The sequence below is a fragment of the Aspergillus heteromorphus genome (assembly GCF_003184545.1).
Source record: "Aspergillus heteromorphus CBS 117.55 chromosome Unknown BO70scaffold_69, whole genome shotgun sequence".
NCBI lineage: Eukaryota > Fungi > Ascomycota > Eurotiomycetes > Eurotiales > Aspergillaceae > Aspergillus > Aspergillus heteromorphus.
The window spans coordinates 35,550-52,031 of record NW_020290474.1 but is presented as its reverse complement, the minus strand read 5'-3'; the positions used below and the strand labels follow the sequence as shown (position 1 = coordinate 52,031).

The 16,482-nt window shown below is 51.9% G+C and overlaps 6 protein-coding genes across 6 annotated transcripts; 3 read left to right on the top strand and 3 right to left on the bottom strand.

The window, feature by feature from the left end:
• Positions 1-2,879: 2,879 nt before the first annotated feature.
• On the bottom strand, positions 2,880-5,274 carry BO70DRAFT_433651 (SAC3/GANP domain protein). The gene is made up of 3 exons (XM_025548427.1): positions 4,920-5,274; positions 3,590-4,850; positions 2,880-3,534 (listed from the first exon to the last, which is right to left on the bottom strand). The coding sequence occupies exons 1-3, from the start codon at positions 4,990-4,992 to the stop codon at positions 3,318-3,320; spliced, it is 1,551 nt and encodes a 516-aa protein (XP_025394203.1). The 5' UTR covers positions 4,993-5,274; the 3' UTR covers positions 2,880-3,317.
• Positions 5,275-5,529: 255 nt separating this feature from the next.
• On the top strand, positions 5,530-7,952 carry BO70DRAFT_433650 (ESCRT-II subunit protein VPS36; the record flags this gene model as incomplete). The annotated part of the gene is made up of 3 exons (XM_025548426.1): positions 5,530-5,630; positions 5,791-5,926; positions 5,979-7,952. The coding sequence occupies 3 exons, from the start codon at positions 5,530-5,532 to the stop codon at positions 7,605-7,607; spliced, it is 1,866 nt and encodes a 621-aa protein (XP_025394202.1). The 3' UTR covers positions 7,608-7,952.
• Positions 7,953-8,382: 430 nt separating this feature from the next.
• Positions 8,383-9,756, top strand: BO70DRAFT_325566 (uncharacterized protein). Its single transcript, XM_025540646.1, has 4 exons — positions 8,383-8,670; positions 8,734-8,897; positions 8,948-9,225; positions 9,279-9,756. Exons 1-4 carry the CDS (start codon positions 8,429-8,431, stop codon positions 9,453-9,455), a joined length of 861 nt encoding a protein of 286 aa, XP_025394201.1. The 5' UTR covers positions 8,383-8,428; the 3' UTR covers positions 9,456-9,756.
• A 130-nt stretch (positions 9,757-9,886) lies between these two features.
• On the bottom strand, positions 9,887-11,263 carry BO70DRAFT_347248 (SDR family oxidoreductase; the record flags this gene model as incomplete). Its single annotated transcript, XM_025541581.1, has 4 exons — positions 10,784-11,263; positions 10,193-10,727; positions 10,013-10,112; positions 9,887-9,958 (listed from the first exon to the last, which is right to left on the bottom strand). Exons 1-4 carry the CDS (start codon positions 10,818-10,820, stop codon positions 9,887-9,889), a joined length of 744 nt encoding a protein of 247 aa, XP_025394200.1. The 5' UTR covers positions 10,821-11,263.
• A 344-nt stretch (positions 11,264-11,607) lies between these two features.
• On the top strand, positions 11,608-14,205 carry BO70DRAFT_208282 (uncharacterized protein). The gene has a single exon (XM_025538644.1). The coding sequence runs from the start codon at positions 11,694-11,696 to the stop codon at positions 13,944-13,946; it is 2,253 nt and encodes a 750-aa protein (XP_025394199.1). The 5' UTR covers positions 11,608-11,693; the 3' UTR covers positions 13,947-14,205.
• Positions 14,206-16,038, bottom strand: BO70DRAFT_208281 (uncharacterized protein). The gene is made up of 3 exons (XM_025538643.1): positions 15,597-16,038; positions 15,367-15,508; positions 14,206-15,283 (listed from the first exon to the last, which is right to left on the bottom strand). The coding sequence occupies exons 1-3, from the start codon at positions 15,908-15,910 to the stop codon at positions 14,465-14,467; spliced, it is 1,275 nt and encodes a 424-aa protein (XP_025394198.1). The 5' UTR covers positions 15,911-16,038; the 3' UTR covers positions 14,206-14,464.
• Positions 16,039-16,482: the final 444 nt, after the last annotated feature.

Sequence of the window (16,482 nt, the reverse complement as noted above, 5' to 3'; positions counted from 1 at the left end):
AGTGCAGGAGGCCACGGTCCAGACGCCAGTAACCCTAGGGACGGGCTGGGGACGCCGTACGTATGAAGGTCCAGCGTACCTGAGTTGTGAGGGGGCCGCACGAGGAACGATTGGGCTGGGCGGAAGCCGAGGTGGGTTTGGGGTTGCCCATCGCTGAGAGAACCGGACTTGAGTTTGGGTCACTGACTCTGGGTGGTCGGCGGGTGGTCTGTGTGCTGCTATCGTTTAATTAGCAGAGGGCTGTGGCTGCCAATTGCCGGCGGAGTGGCGGACCGATTCAGATGGCAGCTCCGGCGGTGGTTTGAGGACGAGAGAGACGGAGGGTTCCGGAAGTAGATAGAGCAAGCATCATATCATATCATGTCCATCGCAATATTCATCCGCTGCTCACGATGGCACGAACGGTCCTCAATTTTCAGCAACCTTATCGGATATGACTTGCCTCGTATCGACCCTCCTCCCCCGAGCCCGAAATTCTGCAGAAGCTCGGACGGGGAAACCTTTAGGCTTGAGCCCTCCCCTGAATCCCATGGTTTGGCTGAGTCCCATCCAACCAGACCTTCTGCAGTCGCCGTGATCGGCAGAGAGGGTCTCTCTCTCTCTGAAGCTGTCCTAGTTCGGATCCCAATGAGAAGAGGTGGTCGCATTGCAGCCTGACTGAGCATTAGTCTAAGTATCTTTACTGTGGTTAACCGCGGTCTGCAAGGGACGCTGACGACTTCGCCATGACAACAGCCTGAACCCGAACTGTGCCCTCGACGGTACCATTATCCAAATGGGAGCATTGGTCTTTCCCCCCTCCCCTGTCACAGACTCACAGTACCTACAGTAGCGCATACATATGTATACTGTTGTGTGGTACAACATGTGCCGGAAGTACATCATCCATGGATCCTGAACCCAGTACCCAGTACCCTCACTACCCAACCCTACCCAACCCAACCCAACCCAACCCTCCCAAACAACTCACCGCAGATACCTTTCCTTCCCAGGTAAGGCAAAGCAGGACAGGGCAGGGCAGAGCCACCAACAGCCCGACCTCTCTTTTACCTCATCATACTAGATACTGTCTAGTCTCTGCACGTCGTACATCTACAAAGTATACTCCCCCTCCCGAAACCTTTACCCTGCACATCAAACTCCGCCGCACCGCCACGACGCGGGGGTGGAAACAAGCGTGTGTCCCAGCGATTAAGATTTCAGATAGAGTCGATAAACGTCTCACTAGTTAGTCTCTGGGCTGCAGCTTGGCTGGATAAGCGTGCTGATCATGGCAATTTTTGCCACTTGCCCTATCTATCTATCTACTGCCAGCTTACAGGGTGGGTGGGTGGAGATGTATGTATGTATGTATGTATCTTGGTGGGGATCCATGGAGGAGTCAGGTCAGAGCTGGAGCTGGGCTCAGATCAGGATGTATGGATCAACCCAGGCAAGGCAGATGAAACAGTATCTTTGATCCTGTTGATCCATCCATCAGTACATACATACGTACTTTGTAGCTCTGGTACTTTGTACATCTGATAGACAGATCGAGAGCCCCTCACCAGATCCATTCCATCGTAATAACATCTCCTGCATGAGCATCTGACGAATCCACTCTCTCCAACTACTACCCCACTCACTCACTCTCAAGTACTATAATGTAGCTCGTAGCTAGATAGTAATCTCAGCGACTCTACCACTCTACCACATTGCCGGAGTATTCTCCCATATAAGGTAATCCATACAATCCATTCCACTCCGACCACCCAAACCATCGCCCATCCATCACCGCAGCTGTCACCCCGAGTCGAGTACTGAGTACTTAGTATTCTCCCTCCCGAATCTGATATATCATGCGGCCACGGCAGCTGCCATCTGCATGGATTATCCCAGCTATCGAGTACCTACATACCTAACTAGTATCTCCTGTACCTAAGTACCCCTCTATGATCAATCTGCCGCTGTACCTGATACCTGATACGATACCTAGTACTTAATTACTCTTTCTATCCTCCCCTCCGATCCGATCCGATCATATCACATTATATCATTATATCACACCGTACCTTACCAGTGTGATATCATCCATCATGCCATGGAAGTACTTTACTGACTAACAGTATGTAGTTACGTATCTGTCTACCCACCACGTCCACACCTGCTTGCTGGCATGATGCATGGAGATCAATCGATCGATCGATCTACCGACCGATCGTTTGGCTATGGGTCTAATGCGGGGATTATATGTGGGTGGTGTTTCAGTATCTACCTACTGTACTACGTATCTACTTCTCTCTATCTATCCATCCATCTGAGACTTGGAGTATTGTGATCAGTACTCCGTACCCACCACGTCCTACCTATCCATGTCTGGGCTATGCATAAGATGAGTCTGACGGTTGAAAAAGCTGGGTCTAGACCTCAGGTAGGTATATATCAGTTATTTAACGGGCGATGGATGGATGGATTAACTACTCTATGCTCGTGCACAGTAGATACTCCATACTTCGTACTTTGTACTTCGTCCACTACCTACAGATGGGGCGGCATGTTTGATGAGATGACCCCTCCTTGTGTTTCCGCTGTATCAAGTAGATAGAGAGAGGTGTTCGTTTGGTTACGTCCGCGGTGATACGGAGGGAGGACCATTCACGGACGGCATGACATGACATGGACGGACAGATCGGGTGAATCTATCTACTGACTATCTAGATATGTACCTACCAGACCAGTGTTGACTGATGACTGCGGGATAACAATCGCGCAGTGGAATGATAGTGAGACATCAAACATTTTCTTTTCTCCCCACAAAGTACTTAGAAAAAAGGAACACTTGAGTCCGAGCTTGGAAGCTACACTACTAGGTCATGACTTTGTCTACGATAGTCAAAAGTCAAAAGTCTTCAATAATCATCATATTAACTGCGCTACCGAAAAGAAAAAAAAATAACAGCATCAAAACATCAAACCAAAAGTTACATGCCTTGCTATCCATACCCACTAAGCCTTCCATCGGAATAGATATTTTGTGCAAAACAGATGCAGCATAACCACTTTTATTCAGGGAGTCGGAATGGGTATAGATCTCCTCAAACCACGGCAGTCAATGCCGGACGCCTCTAATGCCAGAAGGACTCGAACAGGCGAAAGAAGGAACTCCAGGCGCCGTTTTAGTGAAGATGAAAATGAACAGGGAAAAGATGCTGAAGGCTAAACAGTATCCAGAAGGGTGAATGGGACTGGGGGATCCAGCCCAGTCAGGTTAGGTGGGGGTAGTCGGACGGTGCAAAGGGGAGTGAGTGAATTAATGAAATAATCAAGAGATACGGAACTTATATTTGTCCCTTGATATCGACGACCCGGTGAGCGTCGGCCTTGGCTCCTTCGAACAGTTGCCCGGCCTTGCCGCTCGTAAGCAGTCTCACGACTCCATCTTTCTCTTGGAGCATATCCTCCGCTGTATGATCCAGAATGAAGTGTGCGCTCTGCTCGTCGGACTCGAAACCAAGTTCTTCAGTAATAAAACGAATCTTTACATCAGGTTTGTATCTGTAACCAGGAATGTCAGCCGGTGTTCATGCACGGGAACCATGGAGGAACTCACGCTTTACAGATGGCCGCCAGCGCAGAAAGTCGCTCACGATCCACGAACATGTCCATGAGGTAAGCCCCCATGTTGGGGGTATCGAGATACAGCTGGAAGAAGCGGTGGTAGTTTCCAAGGGCAAGGGCGGACCGGACGTCCAAAGCATGCTTCACAGCAGGATCCCGTTTGTCTGCTGCGGTTAGATCGGCCAACGCATCGTTCATGGCCGTCCAGTTGCGGGTGTGGATGAAATAGAGGATACGATAGGCCCGGAACTCCGTAGGATGTCCACCGAGTTGCTGTGCGTACAACGCCCGTAGTTGAGTCTGGCACTGATTATACTCACCGAGGTCTCCTTTCTCCAGGGCAATCCGGGCATGGATCTCATAGACGCTGACGGTAAACTCGTTCCGGATGTGCTGCACCGTCAGATCCTGGCGCAACGATTTGAACTGATCACAGATGTAGCCATAGTTGTTGTCTTTCTTCCACTTCTTCTTCAGCAGGTCCAACGTCTTCATCAACACCGGCAACGGACGGACCGTGTCGGGGTTCGGGGCGGACGTCAAGCGGAAGTAGTTCTTCTCTAGGTTCTGGCACCGTCCGACCACAGGGCCTTGGTCTGCACTGGGGGCGGGCGAGTCACCGCGAGACGACGGGGAAGATCCATGGCGGGCTTGGGGATCCTCGAAACGTTTCCTCCGCATTTCCAGATTAGCTTTGGACTTACTTGTGTTCTTCATGTCAATCTTCTGCCGCTTGTCTGTGGATGGATAAGTGATTCGATCTTCAAAGGCATTCTGGCTGTTAGTTTGTCTCCACGGCGGACAGCTGTTCGCGTCCCCTTGGTACTCAACCGACTTCCTTTTCTTGGACGGGTCGTCCACGGCGGCGGCGGGCTTCTTGGGCGAGGCGGTGCCGAACACACCCCATGACGACACACTGGGACTGGCTAGAACCCGGTTGCGGTCGTTCTGGACCATGACCTGTGGCAGAGGCAGGGTCTCCCAGTCGATCTTGTCGAGCAGATTACCCTCCGCTGCCTCTGTGATGATTGTCTTGAGCTTGGTCTCCATTTCGCTTCGCTCGACGCCGGGAAGTCGGTGTTCAGGCGCAAAGCTGCGTTGCACATACTTGCGAACCGCCTCTGGAAAGTCTACTCGTTTGCGGTCGGCCGCTTCGGCGGCTGTCGATGGCGTGGAGGCGGATGAGGGGACTGGCTTCGGTGCCTTTGTGGTGAGACTACGGCGTGCTTGAACGGGAATATACGCTGGGGCTGCTGTTCTGGCGGTTAGCACTGGTCCTGAGATGCACACACGACTGGTCAACGTCAATGGGGGAAGCGTACCATGTGAGGAAGGCAGTGAGGTTGTAGCAGTGGCTGACGCGGTGGCACGCCACGGCGGAATACCAGAACTCATAGCGACAGGTGCTCTAGTCACGGGAAATTGAAAGAAATATAACGATGAGGACGATCAGAAAAGAATAGAAGAACTACGGGTTGTTTGATTCGAGGAAGACGATTAAAATATCATTCCTATAGCAACAGAGCAGGACAGGTCTTGTGCTTTGCGAGGGGGGGGGTATGGACAAAGAAATGCAGATCGGCTGGCTTCTAAAGAGATCAAAGAAACAGTTTGAGTCGAGGTATATGTCCAGCGGGGATGTCTTGAAGAGATGAGACCGAGAAGGGGGGGGGGAGGAATAACGATGATGACCAACCGAGGAGAGGAGAAGTTCGCTTACTTCGGTGGCGGAGGGAGATTTCCTCCCCTTGTTTGGCTGGGCCGAGCCTGACCGCCTGCTGCATCCAGCCGAGCCCCGGCCGGACTGACTGATAACGTAACGGCTGCCCGCAATACGAGGCACCCGCTAAGGTATCGTCAATCAACCGCCATACAACTGCTCTGCCCCTCTTCACATTCCAACAGTGAAGAGGTGCTGCTCGCCTGGGCTAGATGTTTTTCAAGCCTCTGGATCTCACCACTGCTCTGCGCCCCTCACTGTTGCCCGATGAGACCTTGCTCTTTGTCCAGGATGCCGTGGGGTTGTACGAAGGGTGAGTAGCCTGCTGTTACTTGCTCCGTTCTGGTCATTCGTTGATCCAGTCTCACCTCCACGTCACATCCTCTCTCCCTCTCTTCCCTTGGACACTGGACACTGGACACTGGATGTCAATGTGATTATCTGACCTGATAGTAATGTGCCTCCGGGTGTAGGAAATACAAAATCCCCAATTACCAAAATGGTCATGCCTATCTGACCTCGCATCGAGTCTGTTATGTGGCGGCGGATGAGCCGCGGAGATACTCGGTCGGGATCGACCTGAAAGACATCGACAGGGCGGACTACCAAGTACGTGAGTTGCTCGGACAATGCACATCGGCCCCTGTCTTATCCGCTCTAGGCAGGCTTCTTGAAGTCGTCCCCAAAGATCACCTTATATCCCAAGCCGCTCAAGAACACACTCGACCGGTCGAAGAGCGCTGGCGCAAGTCCATCGCGATCGCAGTCTCCCCTGACCCCAACTTTGGTGCCACAGTTCAACCCGGCCCCTCCTACGCCTATCAATGCGACCTGGATCTGCCCCATATGCTCGTTCTCTAACCCCGTGCCCTCCAATTTCGACCCATCCACGGCTACTGCAGCCACTCCGATACCTCCTTGTCTAGCGTGTGGCATCAAACCTCCCTTCGCGACGATTCTCAAGGCCGCTATCACTGCTGCGACCAGTCGCGATAGCCCGTTGACAACCCCAGCCGTGTCGCAGCCTGGGAATGAGTACTCGCCTCAGAGCAACGCTCCGAAGAGCGCATCACTTTCACCAGGTGGCCCTCAGGTTTCATGCCCTCGGTGTACTTTTGTAAATCATCCTTCCCTTATAGAATGTGAGATCTGTGGTGCCTCCTTGGTCTCTGCGAGTGCTCTGAGGGCCACCAATGGCGATCAACACCGTGCGGAATCTCCCGCGCCTCTTTTTGATCAAGGGAGTATAAAGAGCACTCAGATTAAGGACAGCGTGAAACTGTCTTTCCGTGGAGGTGGGGAAAAGATATTCCACGAAAGACTGAAGGGTGCTTTGATCCAGAGAAAATGGCTGCTCTACAATGCTCCGCCCGTGCCGCAGCAACCATCAAGCTCCACCTCCCCGGGCTTGAATGTGTCTGCACCGACGACTGGCTCTATACCGCAATCCCGCTCCCCCGGGGTGGGTATTGCAGGCCTTGAGCGGCGAGGTCTCGAGGCCCGCAAAAACAACGAGCTCGTCATCGGCAACGCATTCGAGGATCTCGAGGCGCTCATGGCATCTGCCAAGCAGATCGTTGCGCTTGCTGAAACACTGGCCCGAGAGTCAGGCATGGCTAGCGGCGGAAGCTCTGCAGAGACCAGCGCCGTTCTTTCAGAGTCCGCAGCAGCGTTGGGCATGGTGACGACGAAAGACATGCTTGGATCCGGGGCTGAGAGCCTATACCTCTCGGAGCTCTCTCGGAACTTGGCAGAGTACCTTACCGATGATCGGACAGGCATCTTGTACAAAGAAGGCGGCATCATCAGTCTCATTGATCTTTGGGCCCTCTTCAACCGGTCCCGCAATGGCGTCGAGCTCGTCAGTCCTTCAGACTTCCAGAAAGCTGCGGAACTATGGGAGAAACTGAAGCTACCCGTCCGTCTCCGCCGCTTCAAGAGTGGACTACTCGTTGTCCAGCGATACGACTGGAGTGACGAGAAGACCCTTCAGCAGTTGCTAGACTGGATGGCCGAGCTGCGACAAGTGCCACCAAACGAGCCGGTGGCCTGGGACTGGCATCTGCTCGGGCGCGGCGTGACCGCGCAAGAGGCAGCCCAGCGATTCAAGTGGAGTGTAGGCGTTGCAGCGGAAGAATTGGAAATGGCAGAAGACAAGGGCATCCTCTGCCGAGAGCAAGGCATTGAAGGTCTCCGGTTTTGGTTCAACTACATTACATCCAGCCCCGAGTCGCCCGATGTGGATAGTCTGGGCATCTCCAGGATTGGCATAGAAGACAGTCTTATATAGAGTCCGTGCCTGTCGGACAGCAATTTCACGCCTAACGATTACGATAGTGAGATCACGATCAGCAAGTAAAATTGATCTATGATTTACTATGGATTACCTACCATCTAAGAAGTCAATCCCAACCGGGTTATGTCTTCTCGCATGATTAAACCCCCCCTTCATGACTTCGGAAACTGACCCGGATCAGTCTACCGACGAAGATGAATTTCCCGACGAGCGCATGGAGAAGTATGGCAACACGGAGTGGTACAGTGCTATTGTGATGAGACTCGCGAGCCCCATCGAGGACAAAGCTTTTGCTTCCAGGTTTCGACCAAATGGCGAGGATCTATTCTATAAAGAGCGTGGCGGTCAGTGGTCGAAGTGTTTGTTGACATTTTGCTGTAAAGATGACCATGGCAAGAACCATTGGCCGTTGCTACTGGCCGTGCCGGTACGAAACCATCGTGAGATATTGCAAGTCGTTGCACGTCTTGCCAAGTATTCGGACCCAAAAGGCATCAAGGACACCCATTTTCCCCTCCTCATTCTGTATGTAGAACAACAACAACTTCAGATGTTCCTTTATCGAATAACTTCATAAAACTACACCAGTACAAACAAGCTATCGGTAGCCCTTACGGATAACTAGGGGGAAAAGTCAGTACTCCGTAATAATGACCTACCTACGATAAAGTAACGGCCGGGACTTCCTTCCGCTTTTGTACTACTATATCTTCGGCCCACCTGCACACTGCCCTTCTTCTGTTCCTTCACCTACTATCTGGATACCTACCTGCCCACCTTCCTACTTTTCAGTTCTTCCCACACTGCATCACACCATGTCCCTGCCAACAAGTCTCCCGCAGTCCCTAGAAGACAACGGCTCACGAAACCTCAGAAACCCCGGCCGTGAGGATCAGCCCCCCGTCTCTGCCAAGGAAGTTTTTGCAGACATTCTCCACGAACTGGCCCGTACACAGGGATTCAAGGAGTTGGTCTATACGAATATCGAACCCGAGCACGGTGCCTTAGTTTGCAGATTCTTGGAGGACTGCAAGCACGTAGAAAAGTCATCTTGCCGGTATATATAAACCGCCCTTCACTTTTCTTTGATTCATACTCATACTCATACTCATAATAATAGCCTAGGATACAACACATGCACACGTACTATTCGGGTTGTCCTGATGACAACGAAACTTCATGATGTCCATCAACGCTGGGTCATAAACGCTTCCGGACACTGGCTCGCAGATGGTCTCCTATCCGAGGATGAGTACGACGAGCTGTCTATTGGAGTGGGAACGAGTATGTACTATATGCTTCTGTTAGCGTATCTTATTACTTATATTTTTTAGCATTCAGGGACTTCACTGGAAGATATATAGGGTCAGTTAAGCAGCCAGATCTGTATATGCGTGCCGGTGGCACCGCCCCCCCGGCTATGATTATTGAATCCGGATGGGCCGAAAGTTTCCCCCTTTTGAGGGCCGATAAGGAGTTATGGATGATCGGAAAACCTCTCGTCGAAATGGTGATATTACTGAAATGGACGCGGCAGGCCCGAGGACGCGTCAAAGGAGATATCGAGGTGTGGAGGCGAGACGGGCGAGGGGGCCTAGAAGTGGAAGAGAAAGTCAGTATCTTTCTAATTTTTATATTGGAAAATTACTCACGTCTCGAGCTTAGGCGATATTTCCCGAGCCTAGCCATCCCAATGACCGTATCGAATTTACGAAGCATCAGATTTACAAGTCTTCTGCCACAAGAACGCAAAATCCAACCCAAATCCTCTCCCTGGACTTGAATAAACTGAGAAAAATGGCAGAAGAGGTTCTCGTTGACCAAGGGAAGAGGCCCGCATAGGTTTGCGGCCCATTCATTCATTCTTAGCTGTGTTGATTAAAAGGATGCGAGATGGCTATCGGAAATGTGCTTGGCTTTATCGGGGGAAATGAATGGAGTTGGGCGTTTGTAGTTCGCGAGATGCTTCACTACTAAAGGCCCAAGCCTGCTCAACATTCGTCAATCCAACAGGCCTACGACCCTGTTTGCTTGCTGTAGGCTCTCGTCGTTGAATTGTTGCCGGGGATACATACCCTAATCCGACAAGTTTGTGACCTGATGATTGAGGATGGTCTTAACCTGGCTATGACCTTCATTGCAGTACTTCATAATGTTAGTAACGTTATTGTTAATATGCTGTATGCTAGAATCATTACTGTCTAGAAACGGATTCTTGTCTACTGGGCCAATTCTATAATCAGATCTCGGAAAGTTGTTTACTTAGAACTCGTCTACCAGGGCACCCTCTCCCCACTGTAGTTAACAAACTGGCCAGAGGTAGTTGACTTCGTTGCTGCATCGATCTGGACAGATATTAGCAACCCTCGGATGGGCATCGCAATCGACTTTCTTCCTACCTGCGTTGTAATTCCGCGAACGGTATCCTCAACCGTCACCGGGGCATTCTCAAGCCCAACCAACTGCGCATTGCGACTACCCATCTCAGTTTGAACAAGGCTTATTATCATTGACAAACGAGACCACCAGCATCAGTCATCTAAGCCTCCACGGAACGAAGGGTGCGAATTTGAACCTACCCCGGATCGATCGACAAAGTGATCAAGTGCTTATTCTCAGCCTCAATCTTCTTGACCAGGAAATTCCCAGCCACCTTCGACATCCCATAAGCGGTAGTCAACGAAGGGACCTGCTCAATGGCCTGGAGACTCGCCAGGAGCGTCGAGATATAGACAAATTTGGGAGCACTGGCTTTTTGCAACAACGACGCCATGGCTTTGAACATTCTGAGCGGACCCAGTGCATTTACTTCAAAGTGAGAAAGCACGTCCGAGTCCGTCATTTCCTGCACGGGGCCCCAGTGGTTGCAGATTCCCGCATTGGCAATCACAACGTCGATGTGCTCGATGTGATGCTGCGTCTGGAGAACGGACGCGGCCTCCGTAACGCTGGACGGGTTGTCGACGTTAAGCGCCACGACAATCAGATCCGAGCCAGGGCCCTTGGGCAGCGTGGTGAGGTCTTGCACTTTCTCAGATGAGGTGTCCCGGACGGTTCCAATGACGGTGGTATCTGGCTGGGCAAGATATTGTGCTACGAAGCCTTTTCCAATGCCTATAGACGGCATTAAACCCGGAATATTCTAGACTGGGAGGAGGTTCTTGGCTTACCTCGATTGGCTCCTGTGACAAGAATGATGCGATTCATCTTGAGATGTGCCGCACCCTGGCAATTCGGTAATTGAGGGAGTCGGGTATGCGGATACTTGGTGACATACTAGAGTAGCCCCATTTTCCTGGGCAACATGTGGATTTATATCGTTGCGTGCTAGTCCGGATGATGGACTTGGGTGACTGAGGCGTCCCACCGAAGCGTCTCACCGGACCGACGGCCCCATCTTGGCATGGTATCATTGGATCCCATGGGCAGAAAATGAAGCTATACGAAAGTAGGAAAGAGGGGTGTGTCGCGGCAATGGATGGATTGATTATTGTGGATAGAGAGAGAGAGGTATATAGCCCGCTGACTCACTCGCTAGCCAGATCGGGTAAGAGACCGCCAACAGTAATCACGTAACACGTAATAGATTAATTTGATTGTCTTGAAACTTGTTCTTTCTTGAAATATCCAAGACTTTTAGTCTATCTGGGCTCTTGGGGTGGCTTAAAGATTTTTAGGGGGTTTTATCCATTTATCAGAGTGAGGAATAGAGTAAGTATTATAGGTGACCCTTGTGGAGGCGGTCTGGACTGCGTAGCCCCGCGTTGGCCGGAGCTTCTCTCCGCCTTATCAGCTGCCCGCCCTGCGCTCCTCCTCTTCTTCTTCTTCTTCTCCTCTTTCTCTTCCCTTCAACCTTCACACTTCACCCTGGCGGTTTATCTAGTCCATCGTCCCTCAACTCTCCATAGCTTGTCTAGTGTTATAATAAAGATCATACTTACCACCCCACCTCAGACCTCTAGCCCGACCCGGTGATGTAACCGAGGACAGCTCTGGCCGTCCCAACCCGGTCCAGCGTGCGTCATCGGAGAGCTGTCGTTTCCTCTACAACGAACCACTTGGACCATCTGGATCCCGACCATGATCCATCCAGTTGCAGTATCAGATATCAGGGCAGTCAGGTGGTCCACAGCCTTAACCGGGGACCGTCCTCACGCCATCCTCTTCTCCTCATCTCGACTCCTCAAGTCCCCGTCCTCGTTCCAGTGCCGTCGCCTATGGAGGTGCACACATGAACGACACAACTATGACCACCTCATGAGACAAATGGACAAGCATAACCGCTTCTACTTATCGAAGCTGCGCGACAGACCAGCTCGACCTCCGCGACAAGCACATACCGTATATGAACACCATCATCCCTGGTGGAACCGAGGATGCGAGTCGCACGACCACAAGCCCAGGTATTTTGAGATTAAAAATGAGAGGGCACAGAAGAAAGATTTTTGGGAAGCCGAAAGGACCCGGTTGCAGCAGAAAATGAATCAGATCCACAATGCAATCGAGAAGGATCCTTACGCGGCGATATTCGGACGGAGGCTGGGGCTATTTGGCTCCTTTGGGAAGCTTGACAATACGCTGACCTCTCTCTGTCGTTCGTTTTTGGGGCTTGATAAATCGAAGAATGCAATCGATACGACAGCGCGTTCAAAGAGTGCCCCAACCGCCTCCAGAGGCTTTTCTATTCCTGTCAAGATGACGAAGTCAGATATCGTCAGCGATGACACACTGTCAAGTGTAAACCCTGCGAGCTCAAGTAGGGTAGGCTACGAGTTCGACCCCATCAGCGGCCGTATGATTCTCAGGGACTTGACACAATCCGATGTGGCTGGGAAGACTGGAAAGGGAACTGTTCATGATGCGCCAGTGGGAGCTCAAGAATCACAACCCCAGCCAGCTGGTTACATGTCTCCAGTTAAACATTCCACAGACTCAGGTGTGGGTGGGAAAGCTTCCCCGGAACGCCTTTCGCAAGATGATGGTTTTGCAGTCCCAGTTGCGGACGAGAACGTCCAAAAGCATGAGGTGCAAGAGGATGAATCATCGCCAGCTCAGGAAGAATCTCGAAATCAATCAACGGTCTTCCACAAGGGTTCCAATGGTGTTTTTGAAGACGCTGACGGCCCCCCAGAGGCAATCATAGTGGAGTCTTCAAAGGCTCAAAACACCGTGACGCCAGAAAGTGCCATTGATAACGGTATCCATGAGCAGCTGGATCTGCCGGGACAAACCAAGACCCCTGGGACCCACTTTAATGACACAATGGCGAGCAAGTATGGTAATCAAGGATATACTGGTCCCTCATCCAAGGTCCCTCGAGGCTTCTTGGACTCGGCACAAGAGCCTGACAGGATGCGAATGGAGAGGGAGGAGGACTTGGATCTCTTGAGTGCTAGTGACATCCGGGGTCCTTACTACTTGAAGAAATTCAGTCAAGACCCTGAGACGAAGCCATCCCGCAAAGATTTGGATGCTACGTTTGATTCACATTTTGACACTGTCGGCACTATTGATGCTGAGAGCATTCGAAGCAGATTCCAAAAGCACGAGGTAGAAGATGCGGTCAAGAAACCCAGCTCAATGAGTTCAGATGTGAGGGAACAGCCAGACCCGCAGGGCTTAGAAAGTCCAGGGACTTCTAAGGTGCATGTCCAGAATGAAGAACAGGAAACCATCCAATGCTCTGGGCAAACAGCTAAGGCAAAGTCCCTCGCCAATGGCACGTCTACCGAATTCTATCGAGTCCTTGCATATGATCCTACCACCCTCGAGGTCAGCGAGGCAGAAACAAGCACGTCTTTCCATACTCCGAATGAGTCTGCGGATCCAGCAGAAGTCCTTGGTCGCTTGAACATGCCCGCCAAGTTTCTGCCTCATTTTGCAAAATTGCATGCTGACGGCTATGAGATTGTTTCTGGTGGTGGGGATATTCTTGTTTTCAGGAAAACGCATGTGTCCGTGGAGGACGATGCTGGTCTGCTTGCTCACGCGGTGAAAGGCAGTCTCGCAACCCAGGCGGAAGCCTTGGAACAAAGTCCATCTTCTAGCAAACTGCCGCGAGTACAAGGCCGGGTCGATGCTGAAGACTTCCCCGACGCACCACCCACGAACGAGACAATATTATCTGATGCTGACATGTCAAACACCAAACGCTCAAAGCCCGAGTCCAAACCCGGCAAAGCACTACGCAGGATGGCTTTCGGCGGTGCAGTCACGGCAGCGACATGCTATGCAATTGGCGTGGTGGTCGAGTATTTCCGCACCGGCGGAAAAGACGGACGAGGAATTGACGGCTTCACGGTATTCGAGTCTGAAAGACGCCACGGAGACTGAATGACCACTGGTGTCTGCGCACGTGTATAGTAACTAGGAAATTTCGAGTCACATTGTGTGGACTATTTGCTCTCCCCTCATCAGAAAAATTAGAAAAGCCACAATCTCTGCTGCAATTTAGATACACATACACCTCCATCTGCCTCGTCAACGCCATTAACTTTTCTCAGGTCCATCCATTCCCCCATCTTCGTCATTCTGCTTCACCATCATTCTCAGCCTTTCTCAGGTCCAACAACCCCCAAGTACTCGATCAAGCCCGATTTTCTCATGCCAGTCCATCTCAGCGTCGCCAAATCCGTTCAACGTTCAAACCCATCCATCCGTCTCAGCTTCGCCAGATTCCTATAGCTTTCTCAAGCCAACGCGTTTCCCAGCGCATTGTTTCGTACAATCCAACCACTCTTTACCCACCCTCGCCAACACCAGAAGCATACTCATACAAAAGAAAAAAAAAGAAAAAGAAAAGAAAAAGAAAAAGAAAACCGAAAAACGCATCCACCACGCCTCATCCCCAATCAATTCCGACCGACCCCCATCTTACCATCCGTCTCCTCATCATCCCACACCCAATCCCACCAGGGATGATGACACTCACGAAGCCCGCCAATACGATCGACAGCAGTCTCACGCATCGAATCCCTCGCCTGGGCCAGAAACCGATCCTTGAGCGCCTTCTTCTCCTCCATCTCCGCGATCTCAATCTCCTGCAACAACAAGTCCAACTGCTCCCTCTCGATCTCATCATCGATACTCTCCTCCGCGACCCCATCCGACTTATCCTCGCCGGTGAGCCCCGTTCCGTACGGGAAAAGCTCAAAGATCTCCTGCAGGATCCCGCACCGCGCCTGCCCGCTCATCAGATACATCGCCAGAGCGGAAATCAGACGCACCGCGTCCTTGAACTCATCCTTTAGCCAGAGATCGTACTCCTTGCTGCTGAGGACGCGGAATACGCTGGGGTCGGCGCTTTCGGTGGCGGAGGCTTCGGGCTCGTCGCGCGAGAGTTGGAGCCAGTGGAGTTGCTCGGCGAAGCGTTCCATGTGTGCGGCGGACATGTACCGGTCTTCGTAGAGAGTGGCGAGGTTGTTGGCTTCCAGGCCGTCCATGAAGGTCGTGTTGTGGTGGCCGCACCAGACGCGGGAGGTTTTGGATGATTGGAAGATGCCCCGGAGGAGGTGCAGTTTGGAGCCGTGCAGGCCGATGAGGAAGATTTCTTGGTCCGGGAGTTGGTCGCCTGCTGGGTGTAGGCGGAGGACGTGGATTAGGAGTTGGCCGAGGAGGTGTTGGAAGTTCGTGGCGAGGGCGTTGCTGGGGGTTTGGGTGGGCGTTGTGGTCTGGTGGGTGGGAGGTGGAGGGGGTTAGTTGGGTTGGTGAGGGCTGGGGGGAGGGTAGGGTAGGGGAGGGGGGGAGGTCATACAGTAGACACTGGCATGATGCAACGCGCCACATTGATATCAGGATGATGGTCAATAGCAATCCATCCAGCGGTGTTGGGCGCATCCTTGTGTTTGACACGGTAGCCGGTCCAGTACTCCATGCTGCAGCCGAGGAGGCGAGGGCTGTGGTTGAGATGATCAGTATATCAGGCTAACAAATCATAGATATTGTTTCTCCGAGCAGCCTGGAGGAGAAAGAGAAGAGACTTACCGAAGATAGAAATACTGGTGTTCATCCTCCGATTCCTGTCTGATATCCAGCAGGTTCAGAATCTCGTCCAAAAGGGCATACACGACCCACGACTGGGCCTTAGCTGAATCCTTGAACGACATTCCAGTAGGGAGACTCTTGACGTTTCCACCGTTCTCTTCATACACGCCATCCTCGAACTGAGGGACTTTCTTGAGCGATTTGAACACGCCGCGGAAGCGGATGTCGACCTTCGACCACTTTTTCTGGTTCACCTCTCTGCCATCCTCCGCTTCACGGAAGATCCAGACAGGGCGTTGAACGGCAGCTGTCATATATCAGTTAGCTTGATGTTTCTCGTCGTCAGAACAAGGTTGGGACTGAGTGGGGAGGTGAATTACAGGTGCGGTCCGCCCGGAGGAGGTACTCGCGGGGAATGATGTCTTCCTGGGGACGGTTCAAGTGAAGGATGACCTTGAGGTTATGAACCTGGGCTTCGACGGTCTTCTCCCGGGATTCTGGCTCTGATCCGGATGCTGATCCTGCCTCAATTGCCAGAACAGGCTTGTTGGGAGGCTGAGGTGCCGCATCCATGCTTGGAGACGAGATGGGAGCAGACGACTGGGAGTCACTGGTCATGTCCATAGTGAGTGATGCTGTTATGGAGAAGAAAGACCGTGAGGATCATGAACTCGGGGGGGAGAGGGGGGTTCTGGTGAAAATTCCGACGCGGGTCTCGTGTCGCCCTGTGTTGAGTTGTGATTGGGATAGTGGTTGGGATAGTGAATTGGCGATGAGTCGCCATTTTTTTTTGGCATGAGGAGTCAGAGTCAGAGCAAAAGATTTGCTTAGATGGTAGGAGACAGAGTAGCCAGCTGGTAAGCTCTTTAAGCTTATATTCTGCTCC

Excerpts from the sequence above, each read along its gene's own strand:
- BO70DRAFT_433651 (XM_025548427.1), bottom strand. The coding sequence starts at position 4,992 with ATGAGTTCTGGTATTCCGCCGTGGCGTGCCACCGCGTCAGCCACTGCT. Across the intron at positions 4,851-4,919 it reads CTCACTGCCTTCCTCACATG|CAGCCCCAGCGTATATTCCC; the intron begins GTACGCTTCCCC and ends CCGCCAGAACAG. Across the intron at positions 3,535-3,589 it reads CTGGCGGCCATCTGTAAAGC|ATACAAACCTGATGTAAAGA; the intron begins GTGAGTTCCTCC and ends TCCTGGTTACAG.
- BO70DRAFT_325566 (XM_025540646.1), top strand. The coding sequence starts at position 8,429 with ATGTCCCTGCCAACAAGTCTCCCGCAGTCCCTAGAAGACAACGGCTCA. Across the intron at positions 8,671-8,733 it reads GTAGAAAAGTCATCTTGCCG|CCTAGGATACAACACATGCA; the intron begins GTATATATAAAC and ends TCATAATAATAG. Across the intron at positions 9,226-9,278 it reads GCCTAGAAGTGGAAGAGAAA|GCGATATTTCCCGAGCCTAG; the intron begins GTCAGTATCTTT and ends TCTCGAGCTTAG.
- BO70DRAFT_208282 (XM_025538644.1), top strand. The coding sequence starts at position 11,694 with ATGATCCATCCAGTTGCAGTATCAGATATCAGGGCAGTCAGGTGGTCC.
- BO70DRAFT_208281 (XM_025538643.1), bottom strand. The coding sequence starts at position 15,910 with ATGACAGCTGCCGTTCAACGCCCTGTCTGGATCTTCCGTGAAGCGGAG. Across the intron at positions 15,509-15,596 it reads CACCAGTATTTCTATCTTCG|CCCTCGCCTCCTCGGCTGCA; the intron begins GTAAGTCTCTTC and ends TCTCAACCACAG. Across the intron at positions 15,284-15,366 it reads GCATCATGCCAGTGTCTACT|ACCACAACGCCCACCCAAAC; the intron begins GTATGACCTCCC and ends CCCACCCACCAG.